An 18396-nucleotide genomic window follows, 5' to 3' on the forward strand; every position below is an offset into this window, starting at 1 on the left:
AGTCTTTCGTGCAAGACTTTCTTACAACAGATTTTAAATTTTCTATCCTTTCCTTTCCTATCTTTTTCATCCCCTTGCACCTTTCCCACAGGCTCCTGTCACTGAATAATGCCTTGCTCTTTCATGTCCCTTGTGTAATTAAGAATTATTTCTAGGAATATCATTGCTGTGTCAATCTCCTACCTGCTTAAATGATTAGACTTGCAGTCCCCTGTCACTGTGTGAATTGTTTAAAAGGCAACCTGGCACCAGAACCTAGACAAGACTGAAGGATGGAGCTGGATGCACTATATTATTAAAGAATTTTTTCTTTATTAATTCCTTACGTGTTGAGTGATTTCATCCAGGACAGGTATATTCACTCTAGAGCAACTGCACCTCCATCTTCTCAGAAACATGTCTGTAACAAGCTGCGTTGACTCAGCTCACCTTGACTCCAGTCTGTTTCTCCACAAGCCAGTGTCCTATATGACCTCACGAATAAAACCTCCTAAAATGTTATACTATAGCTCTGTACCACAAGAGTGTTTTAAAATTTCCCCCTTTGACTCATGCAGTGGGCTCTCTATTCCAATAAGAAGAAAGGGATTTGCATATAGAGCATAGCTTCTTTCCTTCAGACCATAAATTGGAGGTATAGTTTACTATGTACACTGAGGAGTAAACTGGGTATGCAAAAGCTGGATTACAAACTGAAGCTTAAGGCAACCAACTTTCTGGGTCTCCATTATGAAGAATAAGCTGGAGGGAGAGGATGAGTGATGTTGTAAAACCTAGCATGTATTCATTCATGCCATACCAATGATAGCCGACCAGATTGGAGGGTTTACAATGTAGGCAGGTTACCTCCATCCAGAGAATATTGAAGATTTTTATTAGGACACTCAAATGTGCAGAAATGCGCAATCGTGGTTGACCCCACTGTGCCAGCACAGAGATTTAAGACCCAGGCCACATATTGAATGTAACCATGTGTTTTCAATTACAGATATAAGTATCTAACCTAGTGCATAGAGCCAAGGCCAATCAGTATCTTAGGAGTGTCATTAGCTACACCAAGGAAGGGCCTACCCTTTTTTCAAAGTCGTTATAGCTAAGTGTGTTTCCAATTATATTTATCTTTTAAAAAATGTCAATTACTGGTATCACATTTAGATGTCATTTTCTTTCATGTATCACAGCTGTAATCTCTTATTTGTTTCTATTCCCCAATGTTTCCAGTCAGTAAGAATTATACTCCTTTTTCTAAAGTGCTGTTCATTTATACATTTCTGTTTAAAGTAATATTTACTGTAGCCCAGGCTTGCCTCGCACCACATAATTGAGAATGGCTTTGAGCAGAGAATCTTTCCTCTGCTGACCAGAGCATGGAGGACAGTACTGCAACACCTTCCAGGTTGGGCCTCGACTGAGAAAAGAGAAGCAAAAAGGGACCAGTGAATGAGTAGTCTTTTATTGGGAGCTTTAAGCAATGGAAAGGGATAGTACACTAAATTGTTCTCACGGCTCCTCAAGTTTTAGACACAGAGGAACTATATTTCATCATCCCTTTGATTGAATTCCAATAAATCACAACTGCAAATATAAACAAAGAAACACAAATTATTTCATTTATTCTTTTTTAATCTTACCTGTTTCAATTGTAATATGCTCCCTCACTTTCTTATTTTTCCTCTTTCCGATCCTTCCTCCCCACTCTGTCTTTCTCACACACGTGCCTGTGTGTGTACACGTGCACGCACACACATGCACACACACACACACACACACATGCACACACACACACACACATGCACACACACACACACACACCTTCTTTGGGTGTACGTATATATTAAGAGGAGATAAAAATCTTATTTCAAAGTCCCCGATCCTCTGCTTCTCATAGTGTTTCTACCCACTCCCTCTCCATTACTGAGAGGAGGTCCCTAATGCAGGATGAGGATCTTTGACTATAAGGACAAATATTTGGGATGATGTTAGGAATTCTGCAGGCTGGTTTCTGCCAAGGTTTGTGTGCCACTACTACTTCCTTAGGGAAAGCATGTGATGGTGATTATTGTTGTGGCTCATAGGAATCAAATCGAGGTAAGAGTGCTGCTTGAGTTCCTCTTTTTGGAATCTTGAAGTTGCACCTTCTGATACAGGAATGCCAGTCCTCAGGGTGAGTGTGTTCCAGTCAGTTTCAGATGTCTCTGGGCTTGTGTCTGAAGAGCTTGTCTCATCAGCAATAGGAATATAGCTCCACCTTTGGGACCAAAAGGGCCAAAGCAGTAGCATATAATGTTTGAGGGGTCTCTTAGACAAATCTTATCAATAAATCAAAAGTGGACTTCTCATGCCTGGGGATGGAGTTTCTGTCAGATTGCTGGACATTTGTCATCACAGAGGGCAGAGTTTCATTTAGACTAAAATTTATTTTTTGTACACAAACTTGCAAGTAGTATGAATATTTTAGGAGGTTGCTTTTATGATTACATATTATGTTTTTCAGATACTCTCCCTCCTTTATTTCTCTCGCTCTCTCCTTCCTAATTATTATAACCCCATCTTATTTTCCCACTTCCTCTATCAAATCACTTATAGGTTTCTACTTCTTACTGCTCCCACAAAAATGCCATTTTTAACGTTGGAAATCATCACTTTTACATTTCTTATTTTTGCGATTTTTGCAAGATATGGATTTACATCTGAGTATGTACAAACTCAAATTTTGAGTTAGGAATTTCAGAAGAGAGTGAGTATGCAAGGTTTGTCTTCTTTGTCTCAATTACCTCAGACAGCATGAATTTTCCTAGTTCCATTCATTCACCAGCAACTGTTATTGTTTTAAATATTGACTAATAATTCATTTTAAAATCATAAACTAATATTTAGTTCATTTTTGAGACCATAATATAATTACATAATTTTCTGACTTACATTTCCTCCCTCCACTCCTTCTGAAACACCTCTCCTGCCTCTTTCAAATTCGTGGTCTTTTTTCATTGACTGTTATAGTGTGCATCATATATATGTTATGATGTCCTGCAATCTGCAGCTTAATATAAGCTCCACAGTCTTGTAACGTTACTTGTATTTATGTTTTCAGGGATGATTGCTTGGTGGTTAATAACTAACTGATTGTTCTGCTCTTTCCTGGAAAAGACTATCTCTCCCACTCTCAGCTTTTACTATTTCTCTATAGAATTAGTGGTTTCTTCCTGGACCACTTTGGTATATGTATTAGCATTACCTTGAACATTTTATGTATATGCAGATGTATTGGTAAGTCTTATGGTTGTAACATCTGACATCTTTAGGAAGCACACGTTGAGAGCAAATTCTGATCCTCTGCCTTTTGTAATCATTTTGACCCTTGTTCTCCATGACTTTCAACTTTAGATGTGGGAATTCTTTTGTAGATGTATCATAATTATGTCTGTGATTGATTGTGGTTTTCTGTAATTATCATGACTGCAAAGAAAACTGTCTGGTGAGTGATGATCTATACATACCTATTGCTAATATGAGGATGTTTAGGCAAACATTACTCTGGTTTACTAAAGTGATTGTTGTATATTGTCCATTTAAACTACATTTCCATACTTAGAGTTATTATAGGAATTGTTGTATAGATAATTCATAGTATGATAGCTGATAACTCCTTTACATATATTTACTGTGGTATCACCAACATCCTTCTTTAATATTTTCTACCTTCATATTTATAATACTTATCATTTATTTATTTATTGGCTATTTATACATTTTTAACATTTTTATTATTTTCCACACTTACATCTGTGATGCTGAACCTCTTTAAAATTCCCCATCACTTTCCTGAAGTCAATTTCTATACCTATTCCATAGAAGAATCTCAAATACAAAACAAAGCCCTGTTACACTAAAAAACAACAAAGAGAAGAAGTATTAGCTCATGCATTATTTATCTCAATTAGTATCCCATATTTAAATTGTGAATATTTATATTATCCAAAAATTAACACATAACATGCATATCTTATTAAAATGTGTTTTCATTACTACCTTCTGTTTTGATATAGCATGTCTGAGTCTGTGAACCAAAAGGCTCTTATTTTTGGTTTAAATATACATTTCTGGAAAATGACTGAAAAGAAGGTAAATAATTCAATTTACTATTACAATGGGTATTATTGCAGAGATTACATTAACTCATCAAAATTATCACTTTTTATATGATGTCTTTTGTTTTAAAACACCTCAAAGAGATTATATCAGGCTTTAGGAGAATAATGTAGCACTTTGGGAAAAAGATGAACCCTAGCAGACCTGCACTAGAAGCCAGGATGGAGAAGACCTCCACGGCCACCATGGCTTTGCCCTTGGTGCTGTGGTAGACAGGGAGGAAGGTGACCCAAACACTCATGAACAGCAGCATACTGAATGTCAGGAACTTGGCTTCATTGAAAGTGTCAGGGAGATTCCTCACCAGGAAAGCCACAGTGTAACTCCCCAAGGCCAGGGTCCCTAAGTATGCTAGCACACAGTAGAAAGCAGTAACTGAGCCCTTGTTGCATAAAAGGATGACATGAGCATGTTCTGAGTGTGCATCTGTGTCAATATAGGGAGGTGAAGTTCCCAGCCAGACTCCACAGAGCATAAGTTGGATCAGGAGACAGATGGGGATGACAGAGTTATAGATGCCTGAGGCAAACAATCTTCTCATTGTCCTTCCTGGTTTCATGACCCGAAAAGCCATAATTACAGTTATAGTTTTGGCCAAAACAGTGGAAAGAGCCAGCGTGAACACAAGAGCAAATGTAATTTGTTGCAGTATACAGGAGGCTGTGTTTGGGCGGCCAATGAAGAGAAAGGGACAGAGGAAGCAGAGGAGGATGGAGATGAGCAGGATGTAGCTGAGAGTTCTGTTATTGGCCTTAACAATGGGTGAGTCTTGGTGCTTGAGAAAGATCCCCAACACTATAGCTGTGATGACACAGAAGCACAGAGCTGTGCAGGCCAGAGCTATGCCCAGAGGATCCTCGAAGGACAGGAAGATAATTGACTTGGGCAGGCAATGGTTTCTCTCAGAGTTTGGGTACTCTTGACTTTGGCATGGGATGCACTCCTTCTGATCTGTGGGTAGGAAGTGAGTCAACATTTCAGCTTACACAATTATTTACTCATTCCATATTCAAATCATGAAGACTAATTTTCAATGTGGGTAGCAAAACAAAACAACACAAAAACACACACACAAATAAACTTGTGGAGGAAGGATTATTCTACTTCTTGATAGTGCCAAGAACATGAAAACTTTATAAATCCAATTTCTCAAATTCATCTTGTTTACTTAATAATAAGTCTTCTGTTCACAAGTTTATTCTTGTTTTTGCAAGGCAGTGAAAATGAAATGCATATTACTCATATACAGATAAATGAAGCCTGTCAAGGAATCCATAAAGTGATTTTAAAAATTATGTATTTTTATTCCTTTTTTAGATTCTATTTTTTACTGCTTTTTAAAATTAATTTATTCTTCTTACATCTCAATGGTTATCCCATCCCTTGTATCCTCCCATTCCTCCTTCCCTCCCTATTTCCCCTTACTCCCCTCCCCTATGACTGTTTCTGACTGGGGTGTCCTCCCTCTGTGTATGCTCATAGGGTATCAAGTCTCTTCTTGGTAACCTGCTGTCCTTGCTCTGAGTGCCCCCAGGTCTCCCCCTCCAGGGGACATGGTCAAATATGAGGCACCAGAGTACATGTGAAAGTCATACCCCACTCTCCACTCAACTGTGGAGAATGTCCTGTCCATTGGCTAGATCTGGGTAGGGGTTTAAAGTTTACGGCCTGTATTGTCCTTGGATGGTGACATAGTTTGAGCGGGACCCCTACGTACAATGCATTTTGTTGACGTCAATGTATCAAAATACACATCACTGATTTCACCATCATAAGCACGTCTAGGTTCTGTTTTGGTTTTTTGTTTTGTTTCGTTTTTTGATTACTCACAGTTTAAGTTGATAGTTGTTAACTCATTTCTGTGTAATTCTCCTAAGGTATGGTGGGAACAAGTTAGATTTCATATTCTTGGCCTAGGAAATAATCCTTATTTGACAATAAATATACAACAAATGGCAGCTATAAGCTCAGTTATATCAGGAAGATTCTCAATTGCAGAAGTTCATGACAAATTCTTTAGCATCCTTTGACTCAGTACAGGGCATTGTATCTTTTATTATTAATTCAGAGATAAACCTGAGAATTGTTCTAATTTTAGGTTTAAGTTATAACTTTAATATTTCCTTTTATTATAGGGTTAGAACTCTTAGAAAATGCAACTTAAAGTAGGAAGTCATACAATATACACTCCTGAAGGAATAAATCTCAGTAAATAAGATAGCTTAACTAAAATAAACTTTTCCTATTTTATACCATAGGTGATGACACACATAGTAAAAGCAGTTAGTTATTAGTATTGGCTATTCATAAAAAGACCCGTTATGTTATTTTGAGTTTAGAGTGCTCTTATAATACAAACATTGCCAGCCTAAAAGCTGGATGTCATATATTAAATGTGTTTTTCTTGGAGGAGATATTATTTAGATTTTTAAATTAGAATTATAAGAGCAGTAATAATAATAATGTCTGTTCTGTTTGTGTTTTCTAATTTTAAATAAACTTGTATCCCTGGATGTGTAATAAAATATGAAACACCTGCTCTCTACAAGCTGTATAATGATTAGCTCGTCTTTTTTGTGACACTTGAATAAATAAAGAAGCACCTAGTTGCTAGACAGAAACAGCCTGACTTCTAAAACCTCATAGCCACAGAAAGGCTTAATTGTTAGTGGTCATTTGTGAGATTCCCCTGACCATTGTGCTTGGTCCATTCTCTCCCCTGCTGACCCCTTATCATCTCTGAGGACCTCTCTGTTAGCGAAGGCCTGCTGACTCTTTTCTTCATTCTCAAGGAGGTCCCCCAGGATGCCCCAGGCACAGGCTCACAGAGAGTGAACACCAATAAGAGACTATGAATAGGATTCATCTGGGCTTGCTACACATATGTAACAGTTGTTCAGCTGGGTTTTCATGTGGGACACCTACCAGCAAAACCAGGGTCTGTCTCTGACTCTTTTGCCTGGTATTTGATCACTTCACATTAATTGGAATGTCTTGTGTATCCTCGAGAGCAGAAGATGTGCATAGCCTTACACAGATTTACAATTATGTCCTCTCGGGTCCATGTGGCACACACACAAACATACACACAGAGATAGAGGGAGGTATGCAGGCAGGAAGCAGATAATATACACAATGAAAAATAACAGTTATATTTTTAAAATCTTATTTTTACCTGGAGATATCTGTTAGGTACTCTTTGTAAGTGGAAATAAAGATTCATTACCTGAAAGAAGGAATTTAATGTACCATAACAATAGATCTTAGAAAATAAAAATATTTAATTCATCTTTCAATGTTTTATTGTTTAAAATGGAGTTCTCTCTTTGTTATATGGTTAAATGTTGGCCTTTTTTGACTTTTATTTGTTTGTTTTTGTTGTTGTTTTTGAAGGATTCTCTTTATAACCTTGGCTGTCCCAGACTCACTTTGTAGACCAGACTAATTTCGAACTCATAGAGACACACCTGCCTCTCACACCCAAGTGCTGGGATTAAAGGTGTGCACCACCACTGCCCGGCCAGAGGTTGGCCTTTCTGAAGATAGTATTTAAGTAATAAATTGTCATCATTATTAGAATGTTGTCTTTTCCTTCTGGTTTTTTGATTCTTTATAATTTTTAAATTATAACATACTTATTTCACTATCCCTCCTCTTGTTATTCTCTGAAAACCTTCTCCTGGACCTACCTTATACTTGATACGAAATTCATGACCTCGTTTCATCAAATATTGTATTTTTGTATTTGTGTGTGAGTATTTATATTCATAAATACAACATACTTAGTCCATATAATATTACTTGTATGTGTTATCTCATGGTAGACCACAAAGATCTATAGGCATCTGTATATTCATTTATAAAGACATATTTCATACTGTTCTTTAAATGCAAAATGACACCATTGGCTTAATTTCAGGGAAAAATCTCCAGGTTTGTTTATTCAACATACAAAGTGATCCTGGACAATTGATGACCTCACATTTAATGGGGGAACCTATACTATTACTATAAGATTTGAAATGACAATTCCATGTGACAAAAGTCATGTTTTGGAAAGAGGGTGCATATGCCATTATAGCGTTAGAACTTAAACTCAAATCTTAACTCATTGCATGGCATCTGCAGTGATTACTAATGGATATGGGGATGAGTGAGGGAGACATGGAAAACAGCACTGTATTATGACAACAGCAAAGTTACTTCTTAGTTTTCTCCTGCATTCTGAAGCAGTTAGAGTATTGGTAATATTCTTGAACCTGTCTGGTTGGAAATGTGCCCCTCTGGACATAAGACACAAGAAAAACAGCACACAGGTCTTTCTTCTTGTAGAACTTTCCAGAATCCTGGACCACAGCTCGGTGTACAAACAGATTGAGGAGTCTGAGGGCAACAAAGAAAAGCTGATCATAATATTGAACAGTTTAAAATATTTTAAGCTAATCAACTTAAATGCGCACATCCTATGGAACAGTGTGGTTTCTATATGGGAGTGTTGAATGCACAGTTGAAGTTAGCATACTTCCCAATGCTAAATGTTCAACATTCCTTTATGGTGACCAAACTGAGACTCACATCTGTCTAGCCATTGTGAAATGTGTAGAGTGTGCATATATTCTCTGCTGTAAGGCAGAAATCCAGAACTCCTTCTTTTTGTGAATTATGGGACAGGAGGAGTTGGGCTGTCACCCTGAAACCTAGTCACTTTTGCCTCATCCATTTCTCCCTTTATATTAACCATCATAGAGGAACACCCATGCACTCTAATTCAGCTGCAGGAGGAAGTTCACTTTTCTCAGGAAAGATGTTTTGGCTGGGTGGTCCCAGCTTCTCCTGATACCATCAATGTTGATATTCTATGGACACTGAGTTATAAACCATTACTATGACTTTCAACCTTCCCTACCAATGCTAAGTATAGTTCTATGCCTGTTCTTTCAAAAATTAGTGATGTCTTCTCTTAGGATTTTTACATCTGCATCCTTAGTTGATCACATTAACTACTAAATTTCTAACACAACTTGTTATACTTTAGAAATTGTGTAGGACAGGCATATTTCTGTCTTTCCTTGGACCTCTTTTCTGCATTGATTTGGACTCAGTCTCTGTCTCATACATGTCTGCAGATTAACAGGAAGATGGGGCTGGTGGACTAGCTCAACAGTTGACTCCATACTGCTCTCACAGAGAAAATTCAGTTTTGTTCTTGACACTTATATTAAGCAGCTCATGTATATTTGTTACAGAAATGACTTGTCAAAAATACATATTTTTTCTTGTTTATGCTAACTCACAAAGTAATAAAAATATTGATACACTTGATTATGAGTTATGTTAATGGAAGGATGCACTTAGCATCATCCTGCATGTATAATACAAATGTGTGAATATATAAATATATGTTTGTGTACATGTGTATGTATACAGATAAGAACACACACACACGTATATATAACCATAAACCCTCATTCACCTATTCACTGCGTCATTAATGAACACACACATTAAAAATCAATTAACAGAATTCCAATGATTTCTTTCTGATTTAAAGTCATCAAACATAACTAAAGAGATGATTTAATATTGAGCATGCTTGTCAAACAAGCATGAAAAGCTGAAATTGATCATGCTGAAGAGATGAAGACAAAAGCTGAACATAAACAAAACATGTCTGCAGTCCAAATTTTTTGATCATGAAGACAGAGATAGAACTTAAGTAATGCTGTCAACTGCATACAGCAAAATCTAAAAGCAAGGGTTTCAGAGAGATATCCTGTTTACAAATGAAATGGAGAGCAATGGAAGAAGATAATCAGTATTGTCTGTGTCCTTAACAATAACATGTGCTCACATGCATGAGCACTCACAGACAAGCTCACAACCACAATAGACCTAAAATCTTAACATCTAACGCTTATTTTTAAATTTTAAAGATATATCACACAATCAATTTTCATAATCCTTTGCAAAACTTTCTCTACATACTAAATATTGAAAAATTCCAGACCTGATTAAAGTTGCTTGGCCATTTAATCAGAACCTCATTGATGAAAAAGCCTTGATCTTGTGGGCTCTTAAAGACAAACTCTCCCACTTTAAGTGGTAGCGAGGTATGCTTAGTATATTCCATAAAGTTTTGTATATCATATATTTCCATAATATTATTATTTTTATCAAAGCTTATTTCTTCTCCAGCAGCGTTTATAACTTGGATTGTCTTCAGAAAGGGGTGAATCTATAGAGGGACATCATTTGGATAGGAGTAGTTAATACAAATTACTGGTGGATAGTCTTTAAAAGAAATGTATTTTATCTCTCTCTCTCTCTCTCTCTAACATGGCTTTCTTTTTGAAGATGTATAATTTGTTTAGGTGTCTCTCCAGTTCACTTAGTGATAGTAATGCAAGAATTACTGAACACAAATAAATATGTTGTCTAAGGGATGGAACCTAGCATAGTGTGGAGCATGTTCTTAGTTGGAAAAAGGTCCTGTGTATTTCTCCAGCACCAGAAAATAGTTTACAATTGGAAAATTTATATATTTTTAGTGTAAAATTTGAGTAAAACTGTAAGCACCATTATTTCTGTAATTCATATGTAGTAAGGTGTGCCCATTTTATGCCACAAAATGAACACATGTGAAAATCTTTTTAGGTAGACAGACATGTAGATATAGAGAGTTCCTTGATGTGGTAATATTAGGAGGAGTTTATACAAACTGTGAAAATCATGAAAAAACTGTGTATTAAACATGCACAAAATTATGTGTCAATTTTACTTAAGGAAACTAAAAAGATAATCACAGAGCCCCTTCTTTGATATTTGATCTGTTTTTGTCACATTAGACTTTCAACGTGGATATGAATCATAAGTAAGACAAAATTTTGTCTAAGTTTTCTGTGCTTTAACTCAAGTTTTAAAAATATTTTGTTATGCTTTAGATCGATTTATTTTGTTTTTTAAAAGAGTGTTCTTCATAAATGTATGTGCCCCATGCGTGTGAATTTGAGAAGAATGCATCCCCCAGTTACTGAGAGCTGCAATAGTTTTACCTTTGTACCAGGAAGAGAACCGGGGATTCCTCAAAAGCAACAAATGTCTCTAACCATGGAGAAACCTTTGGTCACTATATTTGTGTAATTTTTAATTTGTTTCTTGCCTAAATGTATGCATAAACATATACCAAGTCTATGCCTTGTAAATGCATAGGGCAGATGTGTATGCCATGTTCCTAGCTGGTAACTGGAGTTAAAGACAATTGTTTGCCATCATGTGTGTGTTTACAACCTCACCCATGTCCTCTGCAAATGCTCTTAACTGCTGAGTCATCCCTTCAGCATGCTATAATTACATACCTAACTTAATACAATGGCTTGATAATTCAACTTCTGAGATTCAATGTTGTGTTACCTAATTAACAATTGCTGTTATAAAGACCTGTTGCTTATGTACTCAGTTATTTATACAAGGGACATACTAACTAACCTAATAGCACCTCTCTGTAGAGCCATGTTCAAAACTTATATCAATGTCTATATAAAAGATTATTGTTCTCCATTATACTCAAAATTATGTATTACACTATACATTCAAAATTTATTTTTTATTCATCTATCTTTGATTAACTTAAGAGTTCAATTGAACTGTTCATCTGTCTTCTTGATGATACCCTATTTGAAAGTGATCATGAAGGCTCATAGATGTAAATCATAAATAAGATTTATATCTTATTGTTTAAAACCCAAGCATAGCCACTGATTACTAATTCAAGGAATCATGGACTAAGCTCATGAGCACTGACAGTGTTTTAACATGTAATAGTGGAAGCACAGCCTTGGTTTTACCTTCATTTTACCTATTAAGAATAAAGAATTTGTAAAATCAATTACTTTTCAGTTACTGATGACTCTAGAACAGGATATTTATTTTTCAAAAGGTTCTTCCTATGGTCTCGTGCCATAAATACAGATTGCATTTTATGTGAAATAGCAGCTTTAGGCATATTCAATATGTGTATATTTTTTGGCAATGAACATATTCAATGAAAATATGTAAATTTTTATTGTTGAAATTCCTATATTTTGGCATCATTTACATTTTTGTCTTACAACATTTCACCACACTAGGAAAAGTATTCTTGAAATTAATTCAAATGTAGTGTTTTCAAATCTGCTTTTAGACCCAAATTGCATAAGATAATTACAGATACCTACACATATACTGTGAGAGGACCCTTTTCCATATTAATTTATATTTTTCATTATGAGATAAAAATGTGTATTTCCTTGACCATGGTAAATTACTTACTAAAAATTTAAGTTCTTGATGCTTCCCTTGCTTATGAGAGAGGCTTACCTGCCATGGGAGAAGCTGGCCATTGTTTGTGTCTTCATGAGAGCCCAGTTCTGTTCTGTGCAACAGCATTTTATGGAGGGCATGGGCCACTGCATACACTGCATTCCATATGGAATAGCTGGGCTCAGAAATCGTCATCATATCATGTTTTTCTTGCTTACTCTTTAGGGACATGTTTGATGGACAGAGTCTAAGATTTCCACATAGTAAATCAGGAGGAGAACATTCAAAATTGTCAACCCAGAATTTATAGAAATATATATCTCCCGGGTACTGGGAGGGAGTAAGAGCCTCAAGAAAGTTCTTGAGGCCTGGGATCATTCTCTTCTTTGAAAATAAGATGCTTCCTCTGAAAAAGTTAATCCAACCTCTCTTTTTATTGACTATAGTCTCTAAATATGTAAATTGTTGCTTTGCCATGATCCACACTTTCTTTCTTGTTAGAGGTACCTCATTCTCAAGAAGGAAATTCAGAAGGTCATTTATATCACCATAGAATATTGCTACATTTACTTGTGTATGTTGGTTCAAGTTCACAATACCAGGACCAGATTTTTGCCACAACTTCCAATTAACTGGGATTACATGTGTAAAAGCCACACATATATCTTCTGAAGTCATCTCAGCTTTAAGCTGAGAAAGGAACTCCTTTCCTTTCAGATCATCAGCCACAAACAGCCCCACCCACTTCCAGCCAAAGTGTAGCAGTAAAGAGATGACAGCTTGGGTTATAGCTCTGTCTTTAGGAGACACCTGATAAAGGGATGGGAATGTATTCTTGTCACTTAGCACAGTATCAAAAGGTCCATATGTGACCTAAAGAAGCAAAAAAAAAAAGGATATTATGAGTTCCTATGTATTAGGAGTCATCAGCCTGTATGACATGTTTACATACTATCTTGTTTAGTTGCGTATGCGTAACTTATGAGCAAATGCAGCCTGAGAATTCCCAGTATATTTTCCAGTGTTTGGAGATAGAGTCCTAATTACTACTAAATGATCTGCTTAGAAATCCAGATACTTTACTGCTCCTGCTTCTCATCACACTCTTGCTATATCAAAATAATTCATTCACTGTTATTTTCAATCTGCCTACAGTAAATATAAGCCCCATATCTGATTTTTTTCGGTCATGTTTGCTATGTGATTATGGACAAAAATACTTTCCTTACTTACTTGTGGGACTTTATAGAGCTCCAAAAGTGTTCCAATTGCAGCAGAGAATTCAGACAAGGTTCCTGAAAGAACTCCTAGAGCTTTGTGTTGAGTTTTGCATTTGTAGTTACAGATATACTCACTCCTTCCAGACAGCCACATCAGAGGCCCCTCCAAGGTCTTTCTGTTAGAAAGAAAAGCATTGTAGATGTGGAAACCCAAGGTCACATTGGGAAGCAAGTGTGAGTCCTTATTGATCTCCTCAATGGCAAAGTATAAGGTCAGCATACATTGATAGTTTTTCCATTTCCACCTAAACAATAGGAAGACACTGATGAGCACATTTAGTCTATTTTTTCTCAGAAACTCTTTATCAAGTTCAGGAGAATAGAGGTCTTAAGACCTGGCTTCTCCTTTGACAATGTGAAGGTTGTGTTGATGAGACTGGACAACTGAGAAACATCATGGACTCATTCCTGAATTATCAGAAATTGAACTGTTTTTAATAATTTTTTTCTTGAAGTGCATTTATGAATTCAAGTGCCACTTGTCTTTATCCAATGAGTGCTGAATACATAAGTGCTGATGATATTTCTCTTTGGGGAGCATGGTGATACAGAAGAGTCACTAAGATGTTCATCAGGAATGTAAATATGATCTTCATGTGCTTTTATTTTGCAATGAGTCAATTTCATATTAATTAAAAATTGTTTTTTACTCTTGTTACATCTCAATGGTTATCCCATCCCTTGTATCCTCCCATTGTCCCCTCCCTCCTCTTTTCCCCTTACTCCCCTCCCCTATGACTGTTCCTGAGGGGGATTACCTCCCCCTGTATATGTTCATAGGGTATCAAGTCTCTTCTTGGTAACCTGCTGTCCTTCCTCTGAGTGCCACCAGGTCTCCCCTTCCAGGGGACATGGTCAAAGGTGAGGCACCAGAGTACGTGAGAAAGTAATATCCCACTCTCCACTCAACTGTGGAGAATGTTCTGTCCATTGGCTAGATCGGGGTAGGGGTTTAAGGTTTACCGCCTGTATTGTCCTTGGCTGGTGCCTTAATTTGAGCGGGACCCCTGTACCCAAATCTGCCTATCATAATGTTCTACTTGTAGGTTTCTAGGACCCTCTGGATCCTTCTACTTTGCCATTCTCCCATGATTCTCTCATCTAGAGTCCCAATAGAATGCCCTCCCCTCTGTCTCAGTTTCCTGGTAAGTGAAGGCTTTTGTGGGACATGCCCCTTGGGCTAATATGCAGATATAAGTGAGTATATACCATTTGAGTCTTTCTGCTTCTGGTTTAACTCACTCATTATGATCATTTCTAGCTCAATCCATTTATCCACAAATTTCGGGAATTCCTTGTTTTTAATAGCTGAGTAGTATTCCATAGTGTATATGTACCACAGTTTCTTTATCCATTCTTTTATTGAGGGACACTTAAGCTGTTTCCATGTTCTGGCTATTATGAATAAGGCTGCTGTGAACATGGATGAGCAAATTTTCTTGTTGTGTGCTGGAGCATCTTCTGGGTATATTCCAAGGAGTGGAATAGCTGGGTCTTGAGGAAGCCCTATTCCCAGTTTTCTGAGATAGCACCAGAAAGATTTCCAAAGTGGCTGTACTAGTTTGCATTCCCACCGGCAATGAAGGAGTGTTCCTCTCTCCCCTGATCCATACTTAAAGTCACCAAAGATACATGGAATCTCTCTCATGCTTGAATGTCCCAATCATGTAAAGTCAAGTGTTCATTTTTCACCAGAGAAATGCTTCCAAACTACTCTATCTGTGCACAGTATAATGCTCTGTCTTGTTCTAATCCATATTGCATACAGGTTGGTAGCCCCATAAACCAAAGTTCTCCTGCCTAGTCTGTGTATATATATATATATATTGAAGTTGCCACAAATAAAAGCCATATTGAACATTTAAAAAATTGTTTTTTAAAAAAGCTTGTTTACATTCATTCTTAATATTAAAGTGTCTGTTTGGGAGATGGACTGATGGCCAGGCATTAACCACACTGACTCTCATTGAAGGAAATTTGGCATCAGTTCTCAGTACCTACAAGTGATAAGTTATATTTCTGTCATCTATGGGCACCAGGCACACATGTGGCATTCACACATATACAAGAAGTTAATCTCTCAAATACTTGAAATAAAAATAAATAAACCAATGTAAAGTAGGACTTTGAGGGCTTGATAAATGATTCTGACATTATGATTACTTCCCACTCTTGCGGAGGATCATGATACGCATCACATTAGACATGCTTTGAGTTACTATAATATGTTACAAAGCTTCTAGGGGACCTATGACGTGTTCTCGCTTTTGAAGGTACAGGCATACATGTGATACACACACAAACATAAAATAAATAAATAAATAAATAATAAATCTTTACAAAAATGTAAGAATTAATAACAAAAGGAAAAGTGTTTCTCTAAGCTGGGAGATTAACCAAATGAGTTGAGATTCCTGTGTAAGGCAGTGAAATCAAAAAAGTAAGCAAAACTAGCATATTAATAAGAGGTAACCTAGTGAGAGACATGGAGGCTGGCTCTGACATGGACTCTGTTGTCTGCTTTTTATGTTACTCTCCCCAGTCAGGGCTGTCTTGCCTGGCCATAGGTGAAGAAATGCCCTCAGGTAAGATGTGCCTTCATAGGCTGTGGTGGGTGGGGGATTCGCCTTCTCTGTGGAGTAAGCAATGGGAAATGGAGAAACCCAGAGGGAGGGTGGGACGAAGGAGAGAGGAGAGATTGGGATGTGATCAAGAAGTAAAGTGAATAAGTAATTTAAATAATTAAAACATAAATAATAAAAATATATAATAAATAAAATTATTAAAAAGTGAAAGAAAAAGAGAAAACACTCCGCCCATTAAGTAAAAGAGTGCTCACGATTGGAGGAAATGAAACTCTGATGCAGCTAGGTGGGCTGAACTCTCTCAGTCATGGCATTGGGTGGTAGTGGAGGGATCCTTGGTAGCAACTTTCACAACCTGTGTTAGACGCAAGATGGCTGGCACCACTAGAAGCATTAAAGAGCAATTGTGAGCCTGAAGTCCACTGAGTTATGTTAAGGAACTATTGAACACCAGCTTAGACATCAACTGGGAAAACTGAGTCAGGGCATAGATCCAGCAACTGTCTAGGGTCCCTGCATCCTTTCTCTGAGGGCAACTTTCAAGGCCATAACTGATTGTTACCAGAGATGGCTTCCACTGAAAGTGGCAGACTGGGAGGCCAGAATTAAATTGCTGGGGGTGGGCTAGTGCTGATGGGTGCCAGGTGGGTGCTTACAGCTATCATTTAATCAGTGTCTAGGGCTGATGGCTCCTAGAGTTGGCTTCCATTGATGGTGGCCTGTGATGGCTAGGGATGATGGCTTCTAGAGGGAACTTTCCACTGTTAGTGACAAAGCATCTAAAGAAGAAAGAGAAAAGAGAGAAAAGATCCATGCACACACATACACACACTTACACTTGATAGTGAAGTAAGACACACTCCAGGAGGTAGAGTCCAACAAGCCTCTTCTTTAAAACTTCTCTTACTTTACATATTTTCATACACACATACGTACCTACATACATACATACATACAACATACATGTACACATAAATACATACACATATAGTGAGAAAGAAATGGATTGTAACAACCTTGCAAGGCATCTACACAAATAAACATATCTTGATGGATGGAACGACTCCAAACAGCAAGTTCCAACTCAGCAAGCGTTGTACAAATGGACATATGTACACATATACATTTGGTTAATGGGAAAAAAACCTCAGAAGAACAAATTACAACAACTTTATTATTTCTCCTATAGCTTATGGATCCCAGCAAGGTCTAAACAATGACAAAATCACAATGTGGTTACATTTTATTTTTCTCTAAGTGATTGATTACAATGAGTATATGAAATAAAAACATGTTCTCCAATACCTTCACATGCTCAAATGTTTTACCTATTATGGATGAAAAGCAAACATGAAAAATAAGTTTTTTCCAGGGATCTATGTACATTTGTAACTAAGTAACTTGTTATATATTAACAGAATATAACAAGCAAGGTAATTTCTGTGCCAGCTTTTTTTTTTTTACTGGCAGGCTGTAATATGCAGTTACAATGAAATATTATCCTTAAAAAGTAATCTTATGAGGAGATCCAATATGGCAGAGTAGATCACACAGTGCTTCTGACTAGCAGGACAAGCAGGGCTGCACAGAAACCTAAAGATGAAACTGAGATCTACAAAGCACAAATTCTGTTGCTTCTAGGTAATAGGGATCCACACTGTGTGGAGCATGGGTAGGTCTGACCACTGACCAATCAACTAACCCACAGAAAATCCCAGGGGACAACCCACATTAGCCACCATCATGAGAAAGACTGTGAAACATCAGTGCAGCTTTAGGTGCTCACCTCCCTTTTGCTGGGGGCAGAGCTGAGTCTCAGCAGTGGACATAATTGACATTAACTTTCACCCCGAGAAAAAGTGTGGGGCACCTAATGACCTTTAGGCTCTGAACTCTCAGCTCCCTGGCTGCTTACAGGCCTATTCCAGCTGAGTCACAGAGCAGATAGGCAGAGTGCTGCCATCTCAAATAGTCCTGTGGAGCAGCTTTGGGCTCGTATCTCCCTCAGTCCCCCAGCCACTTATCAGTCTGACCCATCTGTGACACAGAGTTTTCAGACAGAGCTGAATCCAGGCTCCTGCCAC

The 18396-nt window shown here is 37.3% G+C and overlaps 4 protein-coding genes across 4 annotated transcripts in view; 1 reads left to right on the forward strand and 3 right to left on the reverse strand.

Moving 5' to 3' along the window:
• LOC311586319 (vomeronasal type-2 receptor 116-like) overlaps positions 1-3815 on the reverse strand; it is a gene marked incomplete at both ends in the record, with an annotated part of 46537 nt that extends 42722 nt beyond the window's left edge. The window contains one exon of the mRNA XM_084762288.1: positions 3782-3815. Coding sequence (XP_084618414.1) covers positions 3782-3815 — 34 coding nt within the window. The remainder of the gene's footprint in view (positions 1-3781) is intronic.
• LOC311587537 (uncharacterized protein) overlaps positions 1-18396 on the forward strand; it is a 494998-nt gene that overhangs the window by 441488 nt on the left and 35114 nt on the right. The gene's annotated exons all lie outside the window — the stretch shown is intronic.
• LOC311587533 (uncharacterized protein) overlaps positions 1-18396 on the reverse strand; it is a 428822-nt gene that overhangs the window by 337858 nt on the left and 72568 nt on the right. The gene's annotated exons all lie outside the window — the stretch shown is intronic.
• On the reverse strand, positions 4196-15934 carry LOC311586320 (vomeronasal type-2 receptor 116-like; the record flags this gene model as incomplete). The annotated part of the gene is made up of 6 exons (XM_084762289.1): positions 4196-5100; positions 8409-8532; positions 10157-10384; positions 12505-13320; positions 13681-13972; positions 15891-15934. The coding sequence occupies 6 exons, from the start codon at positions 15932-15934 to the stop codon at positions 4196-4198; spliced, it is 2409 nt and encodes an 802-aa protein (XP_084618415.1).

Source organism: Acomys minous (genome assembly GCF_964271855.1).
Source record: "Acomys minous genome assembly, chromosome: 16".
NCBI classification, from domain to species: Eukaryota; Metazoa; Chordata; class Mammalia; order Rodentia; family Muridae; genus Acomys; species Acomys minous.